Below are 16,093 nucleotides of genomic sequence, written 5' to 3'. Positions count from 1 at the left end.
TTTAGTTTGAAATTCAGGCATCACTGTACATTGGTTGGAAGAGCACCGGTAGACCTAACTCAGGGATGGGGAACTGGCATGCGGATCAATTTCCCAAAAAATAACAAAATTATAAATAATAAAACTCAGTTAGGGTCTCAACTTACTGTTGCGAGGTAGAGTAGTGGAATACACAAGGTACAATTTCGAAATTTGGTTGTGCATCATCAGTTTTCCTCTTGTTATGTCATAAGTCACTCAATTAGCCCATGTCAGCTAACAATTTTTAGATTAGTAAATTAGTCTAGTCGCCAGCTATCTAAATTTGTAGTAATTAAGGTCGAATTAGAGCCCAGGGGGCCCCCCTTATTTTGTTAGTCAACTCAGATAGAATATTAAAAACTGCTAACATTTCTCTCCACCCTATGGCAAAATGAGTAGAATTGAAGGAAATTAGTTGAAAACTGCTCATTTTTCTCTCTGTCCCATGGCAAAATGAGTAGAATTGAAGGAAATTAGCTGAAAACTGCTAATTTTTCTCTCCGTCCCATGGCAAAATGAGTAGAATTGCACGAAATGAACACGAAAACGTACAAATTTGAATGAAATTAGTTAAAAATGACCTCATATTCTCTCTATCCCATAGTAAAATGTGTAAAATTGCAGCAAACTAGCTTTAAAACAGCAGCAACATTTGCTCTACACCCCATGGCAAAATGTGTAGAATTGCACGAAATTAAGGAGGGGGAGTAACTGCGGCTCCTCATCATGAATTCAGATTGGTGGCCTCCACCCCCATCAAAGTTGCCCATCTCTGGCCTCACCAATGAGAATTATTAAGATGGTACAGATCATAATAGATTAAATAGATAAACTCTTTATCTGATCCATGAGACTATATTCTGTTCCATTTGTTCTGAAGATGCACGCGGCCACAGCCACACCACAAGAAACAAATTATTTCCATATCATTGTGTTCTGGTGCGTGTGGGACAAATCACAGTCCATGTCTATGTCCCAAATGGCACCATATTCCCCTATAGAACCCTGGTCAAAACTAGAGCACTAAATAGGGAATAGGGTGTCATTTGGTACACAACCCATATGGGACGGGGGCAGAACTAAGTGTTGCAGGAGCAGGAAGGACAGCTGTAAAATTGCAAATAAATACATCACATAAACAACAATTAGTCCACAATGTAGTACATTTGCAACAAGGCTGAACAAGCCCTCTCTAGCCTCTCTCCACTAAATAAAAATCAAGCCAAGCGTAGATTTTCTAAACAACATTAGGAGAGTAAGAGCCTTGAGCTTCATCTGTGTGCGGTGTTTGCTAATGATTTCAGGCCGTTCTTTCTTGAAGTTCTGTGGGTTACTAGATCTGCTCTCTCCTCGCCAGCAATTTTTCTCCAACAGGAAGAACATCTTATGTCAATAAGAGAAGGAGCACAAAGGACTCTGACCCAAAGGAAATAACACACACACACACATCTTGTGTGGTAGTGCTACAGCTGACACATTCAAATGCACATATAAAGTATGACTCCCAAATGGCTATTCACTCTTTATCCCATCAATAATTATATTCTCACCAGAGGCCTTGGTCAAAAGTAGTGTACTATATAGAGAATAGGGTTCAATTTAGGAGGCATACAATAACACATATTGTGTGGTAGGCTAGAGCTGATACACATATCAGCTCCGTTACAGCCTTATTCTAAAATTGATTAAATAAATATAAATCCGTAATCTAAAACACAATACCCCATAATGACAATGTGAAAACAAGTTTCGACATTTTTGCTAATAATTTTTGTTAAAAACAACATATCTACATAAGTATTCAGACCCTTTGCTGTGAAACTCGAAATTGGACTCAGGTGCATCCTGTTTCCATTAATCATCCTTGAGATGTTTATACAACTTGATTGAAGCCCACCTGTGGTAAATTCAATTGATTGGACATGATTTGGAAAGGCACAAACCTTTCTAAATAAGGTCCCACAGTTGACAGTGCATGTCAGAGCAAAAAGCAAGCCACAAGGTTGAAGGAATTGTCCGTATGTACCTCCGGGACAGGATTGTGTTGAGGCAAAGATCTGGGGAAGAGTACAGACACATTTCTGCAGCATTGAAGGTCCCCAGGAACACAGTGGCGTCCATTATTAACTGAAAGAAGTTTGGAACCACCTAGACTCTTCCTAGAGCTGGCCGCCCGGCCAAACTGAGCAATCGGGGGAGAAGGGCCTTGGTCAGGGAGGTGACCAAGAACCCGATGATCACTCTGACACAGCTCCAGAGTTCCTCTGTGGAGATGGGAGAACATTCGAGAAGGACAACCATCTTTGCAGCACTCCACCAATCAGGCCTTTATGGTAGAGTGGCCAGACAGAAGCCACTCCTCAGTAAAAGGCATGACAGCCCACTTGGAGTTTGCCAAAAGGCATCTAAAGGACTTTCAGACCATGAGAAAAAAAGATTCTCTGGTCTGATGAAACCAAGATTGAACTCTTTGGCCTGAATGTCAAGTGTCACGTCTGGAGGAAACCTGGCACCATGGGGTGAAGCATGGCGATGGCAGCATCATATTGTCGGGATGTTTTTCAGTGGCAGGGACTGGGAGACTAGTCAGGATCGAGAGACAGATAAACTGAGCAAAGTATAGAGAGGTCCATGATGAAAACCTGCTCCAGAGTGCTCAGAAACTCAGACTGGGGTGAAGGTTCACCTTCCAACAGGACCACGACCCTAAGAACACAGCTAAGACAACGCAGAAGTGGCTTCGGGACAAGTCTCTGAATGTCCTTGAGTGACCCAGCCAGAGCCCGGACTTGAACCCAATCTAACATCTCTGGAAATACCTGAAAATAGCTGCGCAGCGACACTCCCCATCCAACCTGACAGAGCTTGAGAGGATATGCAGAGAAGAATGGGAGAAACTCCCCAAATACAGGTGTTCCAAGCTTGTAGCGTCAGACCCAAGAAGACTCAAGGCTGTAATCGCTGCCAAAGGTGCTTCAACAAAGTATGGAGTGAAGGGTCTGAAATGTCTAAAAACCTGTTTTTACTCTGTCATTATGGGGTATTGTGTGTAGAATGCCAATGGAAAAAACTATTTAATCAATTTTAGAAGGTTGTAACGTAACAAAATGGGGTCTGGGGTCTGAATACTTTCCGAATGCACTGTATGCATATACTGTAGACTCTGAACATACCGTACATTCAAATGGGATATCCTCATGTTAAACTGGGTCAATACGTCCTATCCCTTCATACACACTTAGTATAGCCTTTCAAACAGCTACAAACATTTTTGTGGGTGTTCATTTATATCTATCATTTCAGGGCATAGGGCAGACAGACCTATTATATCAATGGCTATGTGGATGGACGGTATGCTGGTGCAATTAGACACAATAAGCAAAACAGTACACAACTCATTTTGGTTTTATATTGAAGTACTAGGATGAGGATAAGAATTTGGAAGGAGCTGAGCAGAGGCTGGAGAATACCTGATGCTTTTTGAGAGTGGCCTGGTTCCCACGTGTTGACTACTGCAGTCGGTCTTGTGTTACTATGAAAAAGTACCTGTTTTCGTATCCATCAAAAGCCATGGAGTTGGACTGGACAACACTATCTTATCATGGCTTGAATGTGTTTAGAAGCTATAAGGTTCTTGTCAAAAGTAGTGCCCTATATAGGGAGCCAATTGGGATGCATCCAGCGTGAAGATGCCACCAAAATATGGCAAGTACTACATACACACACTAATTGCATCTAGGAATTTTTTATCTTTATTTTACTAGGCAAGTCAGTTAAGAACATATTCTTATTTTCAATGACGGCCTAGGAACAGTGGGTTAACTGCCTGTTCAGGGGCAGAACGACAGATTTGTACCTTGTCAGCTCGGGGATTCGAACTTGCAACCTTTCGGTTACTAGTCCAATGCTCTAACCACTAGGCTACCCTGCCGCCCCTGAATATGCAGCTTTTGGGGCTCTGTGAGGATTGAATTGTTCTGTCATCATGGTAAAGTAAATGTAAAGTATATTTAAATGGCTGTATAGATACAAATTGTAGGTTATCGGCTATCCGGCTCGAAGCAAGTGATAATGGTATGGCATTAATGGTAAAACAGAGTGAAAGCTAGGCCTAGATTATCTAATGTTTTGAAGTGAGCTTTGCTACCAAATGTGACAGAGAGCTATCACCAGTGAAGAAGAGTGTCATCATTCTTAAAATGGCACCATATTGCATACTCTACTCCCCAAAGCGTACCACATTATGAGACATAATACCCATAAAACCTACCATACATTTTTCCCATAGGGGAGTTTTAGAAACATTTAAAATAAGGGCTGTTTTGTGTAGGCTTACCCTGGTGTTTCGTTTTGATACCATGTAAATCTCTTTAGGACAAGGTGACTTTTATCAATATATTCGCCTGTATTTACCCCCCAAAATGAAACGCTAATTAGCTGCTAATGTGGCTATCATAAAGAACTACAAATGCCAGGATGATCTGGACGAGACTGCCAAATCGAGGCAAAGGTAAGAATCTCTGGATTAACCATCTTTTAGCGAAATGTAGTAATTCATAAATTGGCTACATTTCTTTAAATGGACAATTCTGTGAACTGTCTTGTGACAGTTTTAAATTGACACAATACCTGTTGGCAAAGGTGTCAGATAGATATGAAGTGCAGTAGCTTGCAGATTTGTATTTCTTCTTGGATACTAATTAGCAATTTTCAAATCTGAGAGTAAATAGAGCCAAATATATTGATTAAAGTCACCGTGTCTGAGATGTACATGGTTATTAAAACATCATGCCAGGGTAAGCCTACACAAAACTACACAAAACACAGCCCTTAAGTATTTCTAAAATCCTCAACGGGAAAAAGGAATGTTTTTTAACCATTACCCTTTTTGACCACTAGGTTTTATGGGTATTATGACACCTCCAATGTAGGGCTCTGGTCAAAAGCAGTGTACTATAGGGAATAGGGTGCCATTTGGGTTGCACCCAGTGTCGTCATTCCACCTCAGTTGGTCATGCTGACATCAGGAGGGGAGGTGGAGACCAGAGTATTTTTGACTCACCAAGTTAAGTCTCTTTGGCGCTGAATAGTGTACTTCTTTGGCTTCATGTAGTTGAAGGGTATTCTCAGGAGCCACGTTTACCACCCTGCAAAGTCATAAATGGGAATATACCTAAATTGCCTAGAATAATTAAGGATTCCAGCTTCATTACGTCAAATTTGTCATCGACTAAATGGATTTGTGTGCGGCTACATGTTTTAAGTTTAGGTGCACACATGCTCCTTGTAAAAATTGGTCAGCGTAGAGCCCTGGTTTGCTGAAGTTTAACTATCACTGCAACTAAGGTGTCATATCAGTGTACTTCTCATGCATGTGAAGGTCTCACAATAAAATGCCCTATTCACACTCAATGAAGACACTACAATCACATGCTATTTGAGATCATTGAAACTAGAGTTGTCCTTACAGCAGCTACACTTGCTCAAATAAGCTCTAAAATTCCAATAGTGTTTGTCAATTATGGCCCCATAACAAAACATGCAAATTCAGTTGAACCAGTTCCAGCTGATTTATTTAGTTTTGTCAAGATACAGCCTTCAGCATGACGACAAGTAACGCAGATGATCCATTTAAGAGTAGCCTATATTGCACAAAATAATGAAAACAATATGTGCCATTAAGATGATAAAATGCAAGAAAATGCAGTTTCACACCTGCTATCTGGGACCCATTCACACCGATATACATAAACTCCTAACTTTACTATTTTACAGAACATATACAATCTTGAATCTAGTACCAGCAATGAGGTCTATATTCCCCAATTGCAACTTAACTCCTTAAAACACCCCAAATCTGATCTAGTTCTGTACATACATAGCTTAAAATAAACGCAAGGCATTTAGATGCAAATTTATATTGTTTAACCCTTGTGTGCTAAACTAAAATGAAACCGGGTAGAACTAGAAGTGCCTGAAAAAAAACTCACTGAAAGCACAGTAAGAACATTCCCTTAGTTTAACTGTACAAAAATATGCCTGAAAATATTTTACTTTTTTTTTTTAAAGATGAGGTATGTTGGTTATGTATCAAAATGCTGCTTCCTGTCATACCTGTGTTCTACAGCGGGTTTAGCCTACTTTTCCATACCAGTAGGGATTCGGAACTGATAAGAAAAAAACAGTTTTGTGAAATACAGAAAAATCACATAAAACCTTTTGAAAAGTTACACATCCTGAATGAACAGTGTCTCAGATTTAGCCTGCATCTGCCCAGTCGTGCTTTCAGAACCCAAGTGGTTACAAGTAGGACGGGAATGCATAGTTCAGATTCTACTCTTTGTGGTCCACTTTTAATTTGAGCAGTTTCACTGCAGACCCGAAGAAAATCAATAAAACCCTGTCAGGGTGACATGAATGTCACTTTTTTTTGCAATGGTACCACATTGTAACGAATCTTGGTTCAGTTCATGGAGGACACCCTTCCCTCCATGGTAATAACAGCGCTGGGGAGGGAACCGGCTGATCATAACGCTGTCCCACCTACTACCAGAGGATGACTCCTTCTGTACTTAGTTAGCTAGTAGGTAAATACCAAATCTGAAAAGTTAGCCTCAAGCCAATCCCCTGCGATCATTTCGCTCAGCTCGGGGGTGCAATAGTCTGGGAATTCAAAGTGAGAGCTGAGGCTGCCCTCACTGAAAGAGTCCAAGTCCTTATCCACAAAGGAAAGAGAGAGATTCCCTGAATTCGAGTTCCCCAGCTCCGCTCCGTGAGCACAGGATGCTAAATTTAAACTGAAGTCAACCAGTAAATCATCCGCGTCTTCACTGGAGCTGGACGAGCTGGACACGGACCTGAATGAAGATGCTGGTGAGAGTGAAGCAGGACAAGTTGTGCTCTGCTTGGTAATGTTCTTGAAATTGTAGAACAGTCTGTTGGAAGCTGTGTTCGGATTCCGAGACTCATCGTACATGCTCGCGCCCTCTGTCTCGGCAGTGGAGCTCAAAGTGGGGCTCGCGGGCACTTTGGCGATGTTGTACGGTATCGGTTCCTCGTCCTCCTCCACTTTAATCCGAGAGGACAGCTCCTCCTCGTAGTCCTCTTCGTCATCCTCATCGTCAGTATATTCCCTTTTTACAGACTTGCTAGTAGTTTTAAAGCTGGTGAAAACATAGTCGTAGCGAGGGTCGTGAGACGGTCTCGTTTTCACCACCTTAGTAGTTTTCAATTTAGTGAATTTCTTACTGGGAGCTTTTACATGTTTGAGGCTGGTCTTCTCCGGTGACTGCACCGCTGGTTTAGTGAAACTGTCGAGCTTTGGTTTCTTCTTGGGTCGGTACTTGTAGTCGGGGTAATCAGCCATGTGTTGTAGCCGGAGCCTCTCGGCTTCCCTGATAAACGGGATCTTTTCACTGTCCTTCAGCAATTTCCACCGCTTTCCAAGTCGTTTGGAGATTTCCGCATTGTGCATGTCCGGAGACTGCTCCATGATCTTTCTCCTCTCGACTTTCGACCACACCATAAATGCATTCATGGGTCGTTTGATGTGACCGGTTGCTGTCTTGCACCAGTCGGCTTTCACGGGTTTCAGTGGTACCGGGCTGCACGCCATCATTTCGCTTTCCTCCGTGTCTGTAGCTTCCCTGGACAAGCTACTCTCCGTCTCGCTGTGTTCTGTTTGCTGCACCATGTTTCCGTCGTATGTTTCAAAGGCACTGCAGGGTTTCAAATACCCACAGTCACTTTCTGCTAACTCCTTGCTTTGCTAACTAGTTTTTGGTCACTCTACACCTCCAGCTCATTCAAACAACTCTTTCTCAAAGTTATCAACTGCCCTCTTAACTAGTTCTTTGGGCTTTCATATCGGTTACGTCATTTTTTTAGTACCCAATCACGGCTCTTAACTCCTCCCAGCGGCCGCCAGACATTATTTTAACCCTTTGCTGCCACACGAGATTTCATTGGTGGTGGGGGCATGTGGGCGGAATTATTCATGCTGTCTGGATTTATACCTCAGTGGGTGTGCGAGACAGGAATATTGAATGCACTGATGGTAGGGATTAGATGGGAAGATACTACATTGGGAAAGTCAAAAATAAGTGCATCAGTTTTTAGACAGTCCATAAAACAGTATTATTGTATTGCATTGTTTTCAGTGGTGTAAAGTACTTAAGTAAAAATACTTTAAAGTACTACTTAAGTCGTTTTTCAGGGTTTTTGTACTTTAGTATTTATATTTTTGACTACTTTTACACTACATTCCCAAAGAAAATAGTGTACTTGTTTACTCCATACATTTTCCCTTAACACCCAAAAGTACTCGTTACATTTTGAATGCTTATCAAGACAGGAAAATGGTTAGATTTACGTACTTATCAAGAGAACATCCCTGGTCATCCCTACTGCCTCTGATCTGGCGGACTCACTAACACACATGCTTCATTTGTAAATGATGTCTGAGTGTTGGAGTGTGCCACAGGCTATCCGTACATTAAAATAACAAGAAAATGGTGCCATCTGGTTTGCTTAATTTAAAGATTTTTGTATTATTTATCATTTGACTTTTGATGCTTAAGTATATTTTAGCAATTACATTTTTTGATAGTTACATATATTTTAAACCAAGTACTTTTAGACTTTTACTCAAGTATGACTATTGGGTACTTTTTCCACCACTGATTGTTATCTCTGGCCAAACAGGTTGCTATATTATTGAATGGATAAGACACTGATGGTGGCACCTGACCTCAATAATATATATTATCTAGGCAGCAACCATAAGAGTGTTTATGGTGTGTATTTCACTCTTCTTTTGTTTAACAGACATCTGATGTATACAACATATTTCTTTATTACATTCTTTTACTTTGAGATTTGTGTGTATTGTTGTGTATTGTTAGATATTACTGCACTGTTGGAGCTAGGAACACAAGCATTTCGCTACACCCGCAATAACATCTGTTAAATAAGTGTATGTGACCAATGCTATGTGATTTGAGGACTATTACTCTAGTTTTATAATGATGTGAATTGAAGCCCTATTGTGTTGAAAACAAAACAGAAGTGTGATCGTCATTCATTTCTATTGTTTGTTAGTTTCTTCCCACTAGGATGGCAACTGTACTTTTTATGCATTCAGTGACAGACACAGTCTAGGCGAGTGTATTAGTGAGAGAAATATAACCTATGGTACATCTCTATGTACTTACTGTGCATTTATCCCTGAACACAAATGCATTCACAAACACACACACAAACACACACACACACACACACACAACACACACACACACACACACACACACACACACACACACACACACACACACACACACACACACACACACACACACACAAAGAGAGAGAGAGACATTATCAAAGACTGGCACATAGATTGCTGTGTCAAGGAACAAAACAGCCTCTCTCTAAAGACCACCCCAGCATCAGTTCTTATTTGCCCGGTGCCAGATTCCCCTCTTGTAAGGCTTTTTCTAGCTCTCTTTTTGGCCCCTAGAGGGCATTCATTTACCAGCACTCCAGCAAACCCACTCTTCTACTCTACCTTCCCCCCATTCAATATCATGTGATGGCACATTAGAAATGCAGAGAGAGAGATAGGGGGAAGGGGTATAGAGGGGGGAGAGCACTCACCAGCATTCATTTTCCTCAGGAAGTACACCGAGTAGTGTGGCAGGACCCAGCTTCAAGTGCGTTACCAAAACAGACAACTCAGGCCCCAGTGTTCTCATCAGATTAGGCTGGTTACATATAGCTCACACACACATAGTGACATATTGTCCAGTTTGACAATTTTGCAATAGGTGTGTGTGTATGTGTGGCATATATAGCAGAACCCTAAATAATTGTCTATCTAATTTATTCATACCTGTCTGAAAGAATGACTAGCTGTTGTGTTAGCTGTAATTAGCTGAAGTGTTGCATCATATTTGTGTTTATAGCCTTCTCTGCTTTCATCAGCCCTTTAGTGCTTGTTAGCAACAGCCAAGTTAGATATGTGGCATGAGAAATGCAAAAAGCTATCATCCCATTGGATTAATGTAGTGTAACAAAACAACAACAACAACAACAAAACAACAACAACAACAACACCTGGTGCAAAAAACACAGCTTTCTCAAGTAGCATCAATGATATCCTGTGCTTTGTTAGATAAAGAGCTTTTTTAATATCAAGATAGCATAAAACACAAGTGAAGACTGAAAAGGCAAAGGATTCTATATGTGAATGTTTTCATCTCTCTCCACAGTGCTTATCTGTAAGACTGAAAGCAGAGGATCAATACCAGAGCTCTGACTGTGGGGCCTATCTGATATTGAAGATCCTGGGATGGATTTCTTCTGAATAGCCTCCAGACAGGTGTACTCCATTTGCTTTCCTTCACCTTCTGTGCTCACAAAGGCAAGTCACCTAGAGGAAGAGGGGAGCTAATGGTGACCATTAGGGCTGTTAACAGAAGATCTCTTGTGTGGGTATGGAGACAAGCAGTTGGGGATTGCTTTATCACCGTTGTTTTGGAAGCAAAGCTGTATAAGCAAGCTGTTCTCCCTGGAATGTGAGTGACTGGTGTGTGGTGGATGAGCGCTAGGTGGCTGAAGTGGCTGTGGAGATAGTGGATGCATACCAAATGGGACCCTGTTTCCTTTATAGTGCACTTCTTTTGACCAGGGCCCTGCTGTAGCCATGCTGTGAAACAACAGCATCCCATTACTCCTTTACTGGGGAGTCTCTTCATCTCACGGAATAAGTCGTTCTGAGTCTGAGGTGTTCATTTGAGTCAATGTAAAGCATTCAGACTACTGAAATGTCAGTTATTACAGTTCACTGCAGTTTACTGCAGTTTTAGTACATTTCATGAATCAAATGAAAAAGTAGCAACAGCATCTTTAAAATAAAAATATATATTTAGCTCTGTTCACATTATCTAGTTAATTTGTTTTGAATAGCTTAGCATTGTGCTTGTTGCTAATGGTCCTCAAAACAGATTGTGTTAGAGGCAATATGTTGTTTGCAGCTTTTAGCTATTTGCAAGGCAGTAGGGCAATAATTCTGTAGGCTATGTATGAGACAGCTGAGATTATAACCCGACAACAATCAGTTACAGGAAGTGTGGAGGTTGTAGACTAGAACACTCTGTCATCAGGATTAGTGCTGAGAGTGTCACAAAGCCATACATACTGTAATGAAGCTGACCTGCTGTTGTCTCCACCACATTCTCCAGGTGTATGTCCCAAACGGTACCCTATTCCCTATGTCGTGCTCTACTTTTGACCAGGACCAAATAGGCTCTGGTCAAAAATAGTGCACGACATAGGGAACATGTGTACTATTTGGGACACATCCCAGGTCTGACACTTCGCAGACCATTAAAAACTGGAGGGTCTTGTCATGAATGCAAACAGAGTCTACTTAACACTTTAGAGTGTTTGTCACAAGCAGACACATGCAAACAGCACAGCAGAGGGGCTGTAAATCTGCTCTCCCAGGTTCTCTCCTCCTACCTTTGCGTGTGTATAGAAGAGGGTGGCAGGGGGCATCTTATTAGCATCAACTAGCAGCTTCCTGTGTCTTGGTCTGAATTACAATCACCCGAAGTGAAGTCAGATAGGCCTACTGTCTGTTAATGTAACCTATTCCACACAAATAAAAAATACATTCACACACTCATCTCTCTTTGCTGTGGATTCATTTGACCTGCGTTTCAGCTAAAGAGCCTTTATCAAGGTGTGATGAATGTAACCTGTTTCACCACCATCAGGCAGCAGACTGATCTTGTATTAGAGTTAGTCTAACATAGATGGATATTTAGTGAATTGTATGTAGTCATTCCTTCACATCCCACCTGCTCCGTGTGAAATACACAGAGAAAACTCAGGGGATGCATATTGCTCACAGTCTACCCACACAAGTGTGGCAGAGGTGGCAGGTAGTCTAACGGTTGGAACAGTAACCGAAAGGTTGCTGGATTGAATCCCCGAGCCAACTAGGTGAACAAATCTATTGAAGTGCCATTGAGCAAGGCACTTAACTTAATTGCTCCTGTAAGTTGCTCTGGATAATGTAAATGTGTGAGCTCAGAGCAGACTACTTGATGATGTCTTGTAACCTGTTGTTGTGTCTGAGACTCAACAAGGAGGTGTTCAAACTAGGCATGGCCGGGGCACCCACTGACAACAGCACTGTTTATCTATGTGTTTCCCCGCAGCCACATTTGTTTACCCCTTTGTCTTGTAATAGTAAATATGTATTCAGGAGCTCTGGGGGGTGCTGACCTGCTATAATGAGAGTGTGTTTAGTCTGAAGACCAGGCCCTCCGTTGATGGATTGTTCTGCCTGCAGGGAACTTTTTTAGTGACACTCTGTATGGTGAAGGCACATAAGGTGTGTGTCCCAAATGTCACCCCTTTCCCTATGGGCCCTGGTCAAAAGTAGTGCGCTACATAGGGAATAGGGTGCCATTTGGGACAGAGTCAACATGCAGGACTGTCGTAGTGGACATAGATTCGTGTGTGTGTGCCTGCCCTTTTCAGACTATTGATTCCTGTAGCCGGCTCGGTGTCATAGGGTTTGTCCCAAATGGCACCCTATTCCCTATATAGTAACCAGAGCCTGGACAAAAGTAGTGCACTATGTAGGGAATGGGGTGCCATTTGGGATACATAAATAGTTGTATGTGCCAAGCATACGGCCAGAGAGCCAGAAGGGCCTGACAAAGCCCAGCGATGAACATATCTATCAAACACTATTGCCATGGTGATTATCCAGCTCAATACGGATGAATGAAATCACATTTATTTGTGTTGGTTTCTTAAGGCAAATTGCAAGTTCCATGATTAAAAGTAGAGAGGGACTTATGGCTGGGAAACCGTAGCATGTAAGTCTTATACAGAGTAGTGGTTGCTCAAGCAAAAATAACTTGTGCTGCGAGTTTCCCTCCTAAGCATCACAAAGTAAATAATCCGAAAAATACTCAAAAACCCTTTACCCTTTGAACAAATGAAACAGGAGAAACTTTCAGAAAAGGCCTTTTGATAGCTGACTACAAACCTAATCAACTTCTTGTGCAATGTCTTTCCACCTTACAAGTCTTGACATGTCTGAAAGGGCAGGAGGTAACATAAGATGGTTAGTGCTGTGTTTTAAATGCTTGCAGATCTTTCAACCACAGTCCACCTACATGCATGTCCTGAAGGCATGTCCGAAGAGGCCTGCTATACCGGATCCATTTGCCTCTTATAATGAGAGGTTGGAGCTGGAGCCTCAATACTGCTGTGTTTTATTCCTAATTTTGATGTGTTTATGTTGTATTATGTTGTATTCTGTAGGGTCTGCCAGACTTTCTTCCTTCTTTGTGTTCTTAATGCTCCTGTAAGCAGCGTATTACTCTCTACATTCTGTACTGTATTTATTTAAGTAATAAGGCCCAAGGGGGTGTGGTATATGGCCAATTTACCACAGCTAACGTCTGTTCTTAGGCACAACACAACGCAGCCCTCACGCAGCCCTCACAAACACCTGAGTTGCCTTATTGCTATCATAAACTGGTTACCAACGTAATTAGAGCAGAAAAAATACATGTTTTGTCATACCAGTGGTATATGGTCTGATATACCATGGCTGTCAGTCAATCAGCATTCAAGGCTCAAACAACAGAGTTTATAAAAAACAATTAATTTATGGTATTTCAGCAGGAGGAGACTATGGGTTGATCAAATATCTCCCTCACACTGGTATCTTTCATATGTCCGATTCTACTGTGCACCTCCATGAATTCATTTGAAGCTAAACAAATGAATTAGAAAGCTGTCATGGGCTTACTCACAAATTGCTTCCAGGTACTTGATATTGAAGATTCCGGCAAGCCTCTTCAGAAAGACACTCCATCCCAGGAGCATGCTCATTTAAAGGTAAGTATAGGATGTCATAAATTGTGAGCAAATAAGACAATGGTGGGAGGTTGGTCGGAAGAGGGGAGGTAAAGGTGTTGGACAGGAGGCGAGGGAGAGGAGGAGGAGGAGGAGGAGAGGAATAAGGTAGCGAGAGGAGGAGGGAGGGAGAGGTAGAGGGGAGGGAAGTAGGGGGTGGAGAGGAGGAGGAGGAGAGGAAGAAATGAGGGAGAGGAGGAGGGGATGGTGAGGAGAGGAGGAAGGAGAGGAGAGGAGGAAGGGAGGGAGAGGTGGAGGGGAGGAGGGGTGGAGAGGAGGAGGAGAGGAAGAAGGTAGGGAGAGGAGGAGGGGATAGAGAGGAGGAAGGGAGGGAGAGGTGGAGGGAAGGGAAGGAGGGGGTGGAGAGGAGGAGGAGAGGAAGAAGGTAGGGAGAGGAGGAGGGGATGGAGAGGAAGAAGGGAGGGTGAGGTGGAGGGGAGGATATGGAGATGGAGAGGAGGAGCAGAGGAAAATAAAAATACAAAGATAATGATCATGACAAAAGAAGCAATTATTTAAACCTAGTTCATCTGGTGTTGACATTCCAGTTAATTATGAAGTGCCTGGAGAGGGCCTGGAGAGGGCCTGGTTCCTGACGAGGAGCATGACAAAAACAGCTAGGAAAAGCCGCCGGGGTCGACCACAGTACGGCAACCAGCGAGTGAGGGTGCTTACTCAGGGACAACCAACGCGACTGCAGGTAACATTTTGTCTGGCCCCCAGCAAACGGCCACACTCACTGTGTGTCCCAAATGGCACTCTATTCCCTATAAAGGGCCCTACCTTTTACCTAAACCCTATGTAGTCCACTATACAGGGAATAGTGTGCCATATGGGATGCATACTCCAAATGACATCACTTTAGACAGTTTTTGTAGCAACTATAGCACTTTTGTGTGTGTGTGTGTTCTTATCGAATATCTTCAATGTGGTGGAAACATGGTTGAAATCAAATTAAAAGTTATTGGTCACGTACACATATTTCGCAGATGTTATTACAGTTCAGTGAAATGCTTCTGTTTCTAGCTCCAACACTGCAGTAATACCTAACAATACAAAAAATACACACAGATCCCCCGAAATGTATATAAAGAAATTAAGAAATATCCGAACAAACAATGTCATAGTCCAGAATATATAAGCTATATATACAAAAGTATGTGGACACCCCTTCAAATTAGTGGATTCGGCTATTTCAGCCACACCCGTTGCTGACTGGTGTATAAAATCGAGCACACAGCCATGCGATCTCCATAGACAAACATTGGCAGTAGAATGGCCTTATTGAAGAGCAGATTCTGTGTTTCCAACTTCAAATCAAATCAAATCAAATCAAATTTTATTTGTCACATACACATGGTTAGCAGATGTTAATGCGAGTGTAGTGAAATGCTTGTGCTTCTAGTTCCGACAATGCAGTAATAACGAGCAAGTAATCTAACTAACAATTCCAAAAAAACTACTGTCTTATACACAGTGTAAGGGGATAAAAAATATGTACATAAGGATATATGAATGAGTGATGGTACAGAGCAGCATAGGCAAGATACAGTAGATGATATCGAGTACAGTATATACATATGAGATAAGTATGTAAACCAAGTGGCATAGTTAAAGTGGCTAGTGATACATGTATTACATAAGGATGCAGTCGATGATATAGAGTACAGTATCAACGTATGCATATGAGATGAACAATGTAGGGTAAGTAACATTATATAAGGTAGCATTGTTTAAAGTGGCTAGTGATATATTTACATCATTTCCCATCAATTCCCATGATTAAAGTGGCTGGAGTAGAGTCAGTGTCATTGACAGTGTGTTGGCAGTAGCCACTCAATGTTAGTGGTGGCTGTTTAACAGTCTGATGGCCTTGAGATAGAAGCTGTTTTTCAGTCTCTCGGTCCCAGCTTTGATGCACCTGTACTGACCTCGCCTTCTGGATGACAGCGGGGTGAACAGGCAGTGGCTCGGGTGGTTGATGTCCTTGATGATCTTTATGGCCTTCCTGTAGCATCGGGTGGTGTAGGTGTCCTGGAGGGCAGGTAGTTTGCCCCCGGTGATGCGTTGTGCAGACCTCACTACCCTCTGGAGAGCCTTACGGTTGAGGGCGGTGCAGTTGCCATAC

The 16,093-nt window shown here is 42.1% G+C and overlaps 1 protein-coding gene across 1 annotated transcript; it reads right to left on the bottom strand.

Moving 5' to 3' along the window:
* Nucleotides 1-5,577: 5,577 nt before the first annotated feature.
* On the bottom strand, nucleotides 5,578-7,884 carry sox11b (SRY-box transcription factor 11b). Its single transcript, XM_024419759.2, has one exon. The coding sequence runs from the start codon at nucleotides 7,712-7,714 to the stop codon at nucleotides 6,602-6,604; it is 1,113 nt and encodes a 370-aa protein (XP_024275527.1). The 5' UTR covers nucleotides 7,715-7,884; the 3' UTR covers nucleotides 5,578-6,601.
* Between the last annotated feature and the right edge of the window lie 8,209 nt (nucleotides 7,885-16,093).

Source organism: Oncorhynchus tshawytscha, linkage group LG05, assembly GCF_018296145.1.
Source record: "Oncorhynchus tshawytscha isolate Ot180627B linkage group LG05, Otsh_v2.0, whole genome shotgun sequence".
NCBI lineage: Eukaryota > Metazoa > Chordata > Actinopteri > Salmoniformes > Salmonidae > Oncorhynchus > Oncorhynchus tshawytscha.
The sequence above is the reverse complement of the archived record's forward strand: the minus strand, read 5'-3'. Positions and strand labels throughout refer to the sequence as shown.

Excerpts from the sequence above, each read along its gene's own strand:
- sox11b (XM_024419759.2), bottom strand. The coding sequence starts at position 7,714 with ATGGTGCAGCAAACAGAACACAGCGAGACGGAGAGTAGCTTGTCCAGG.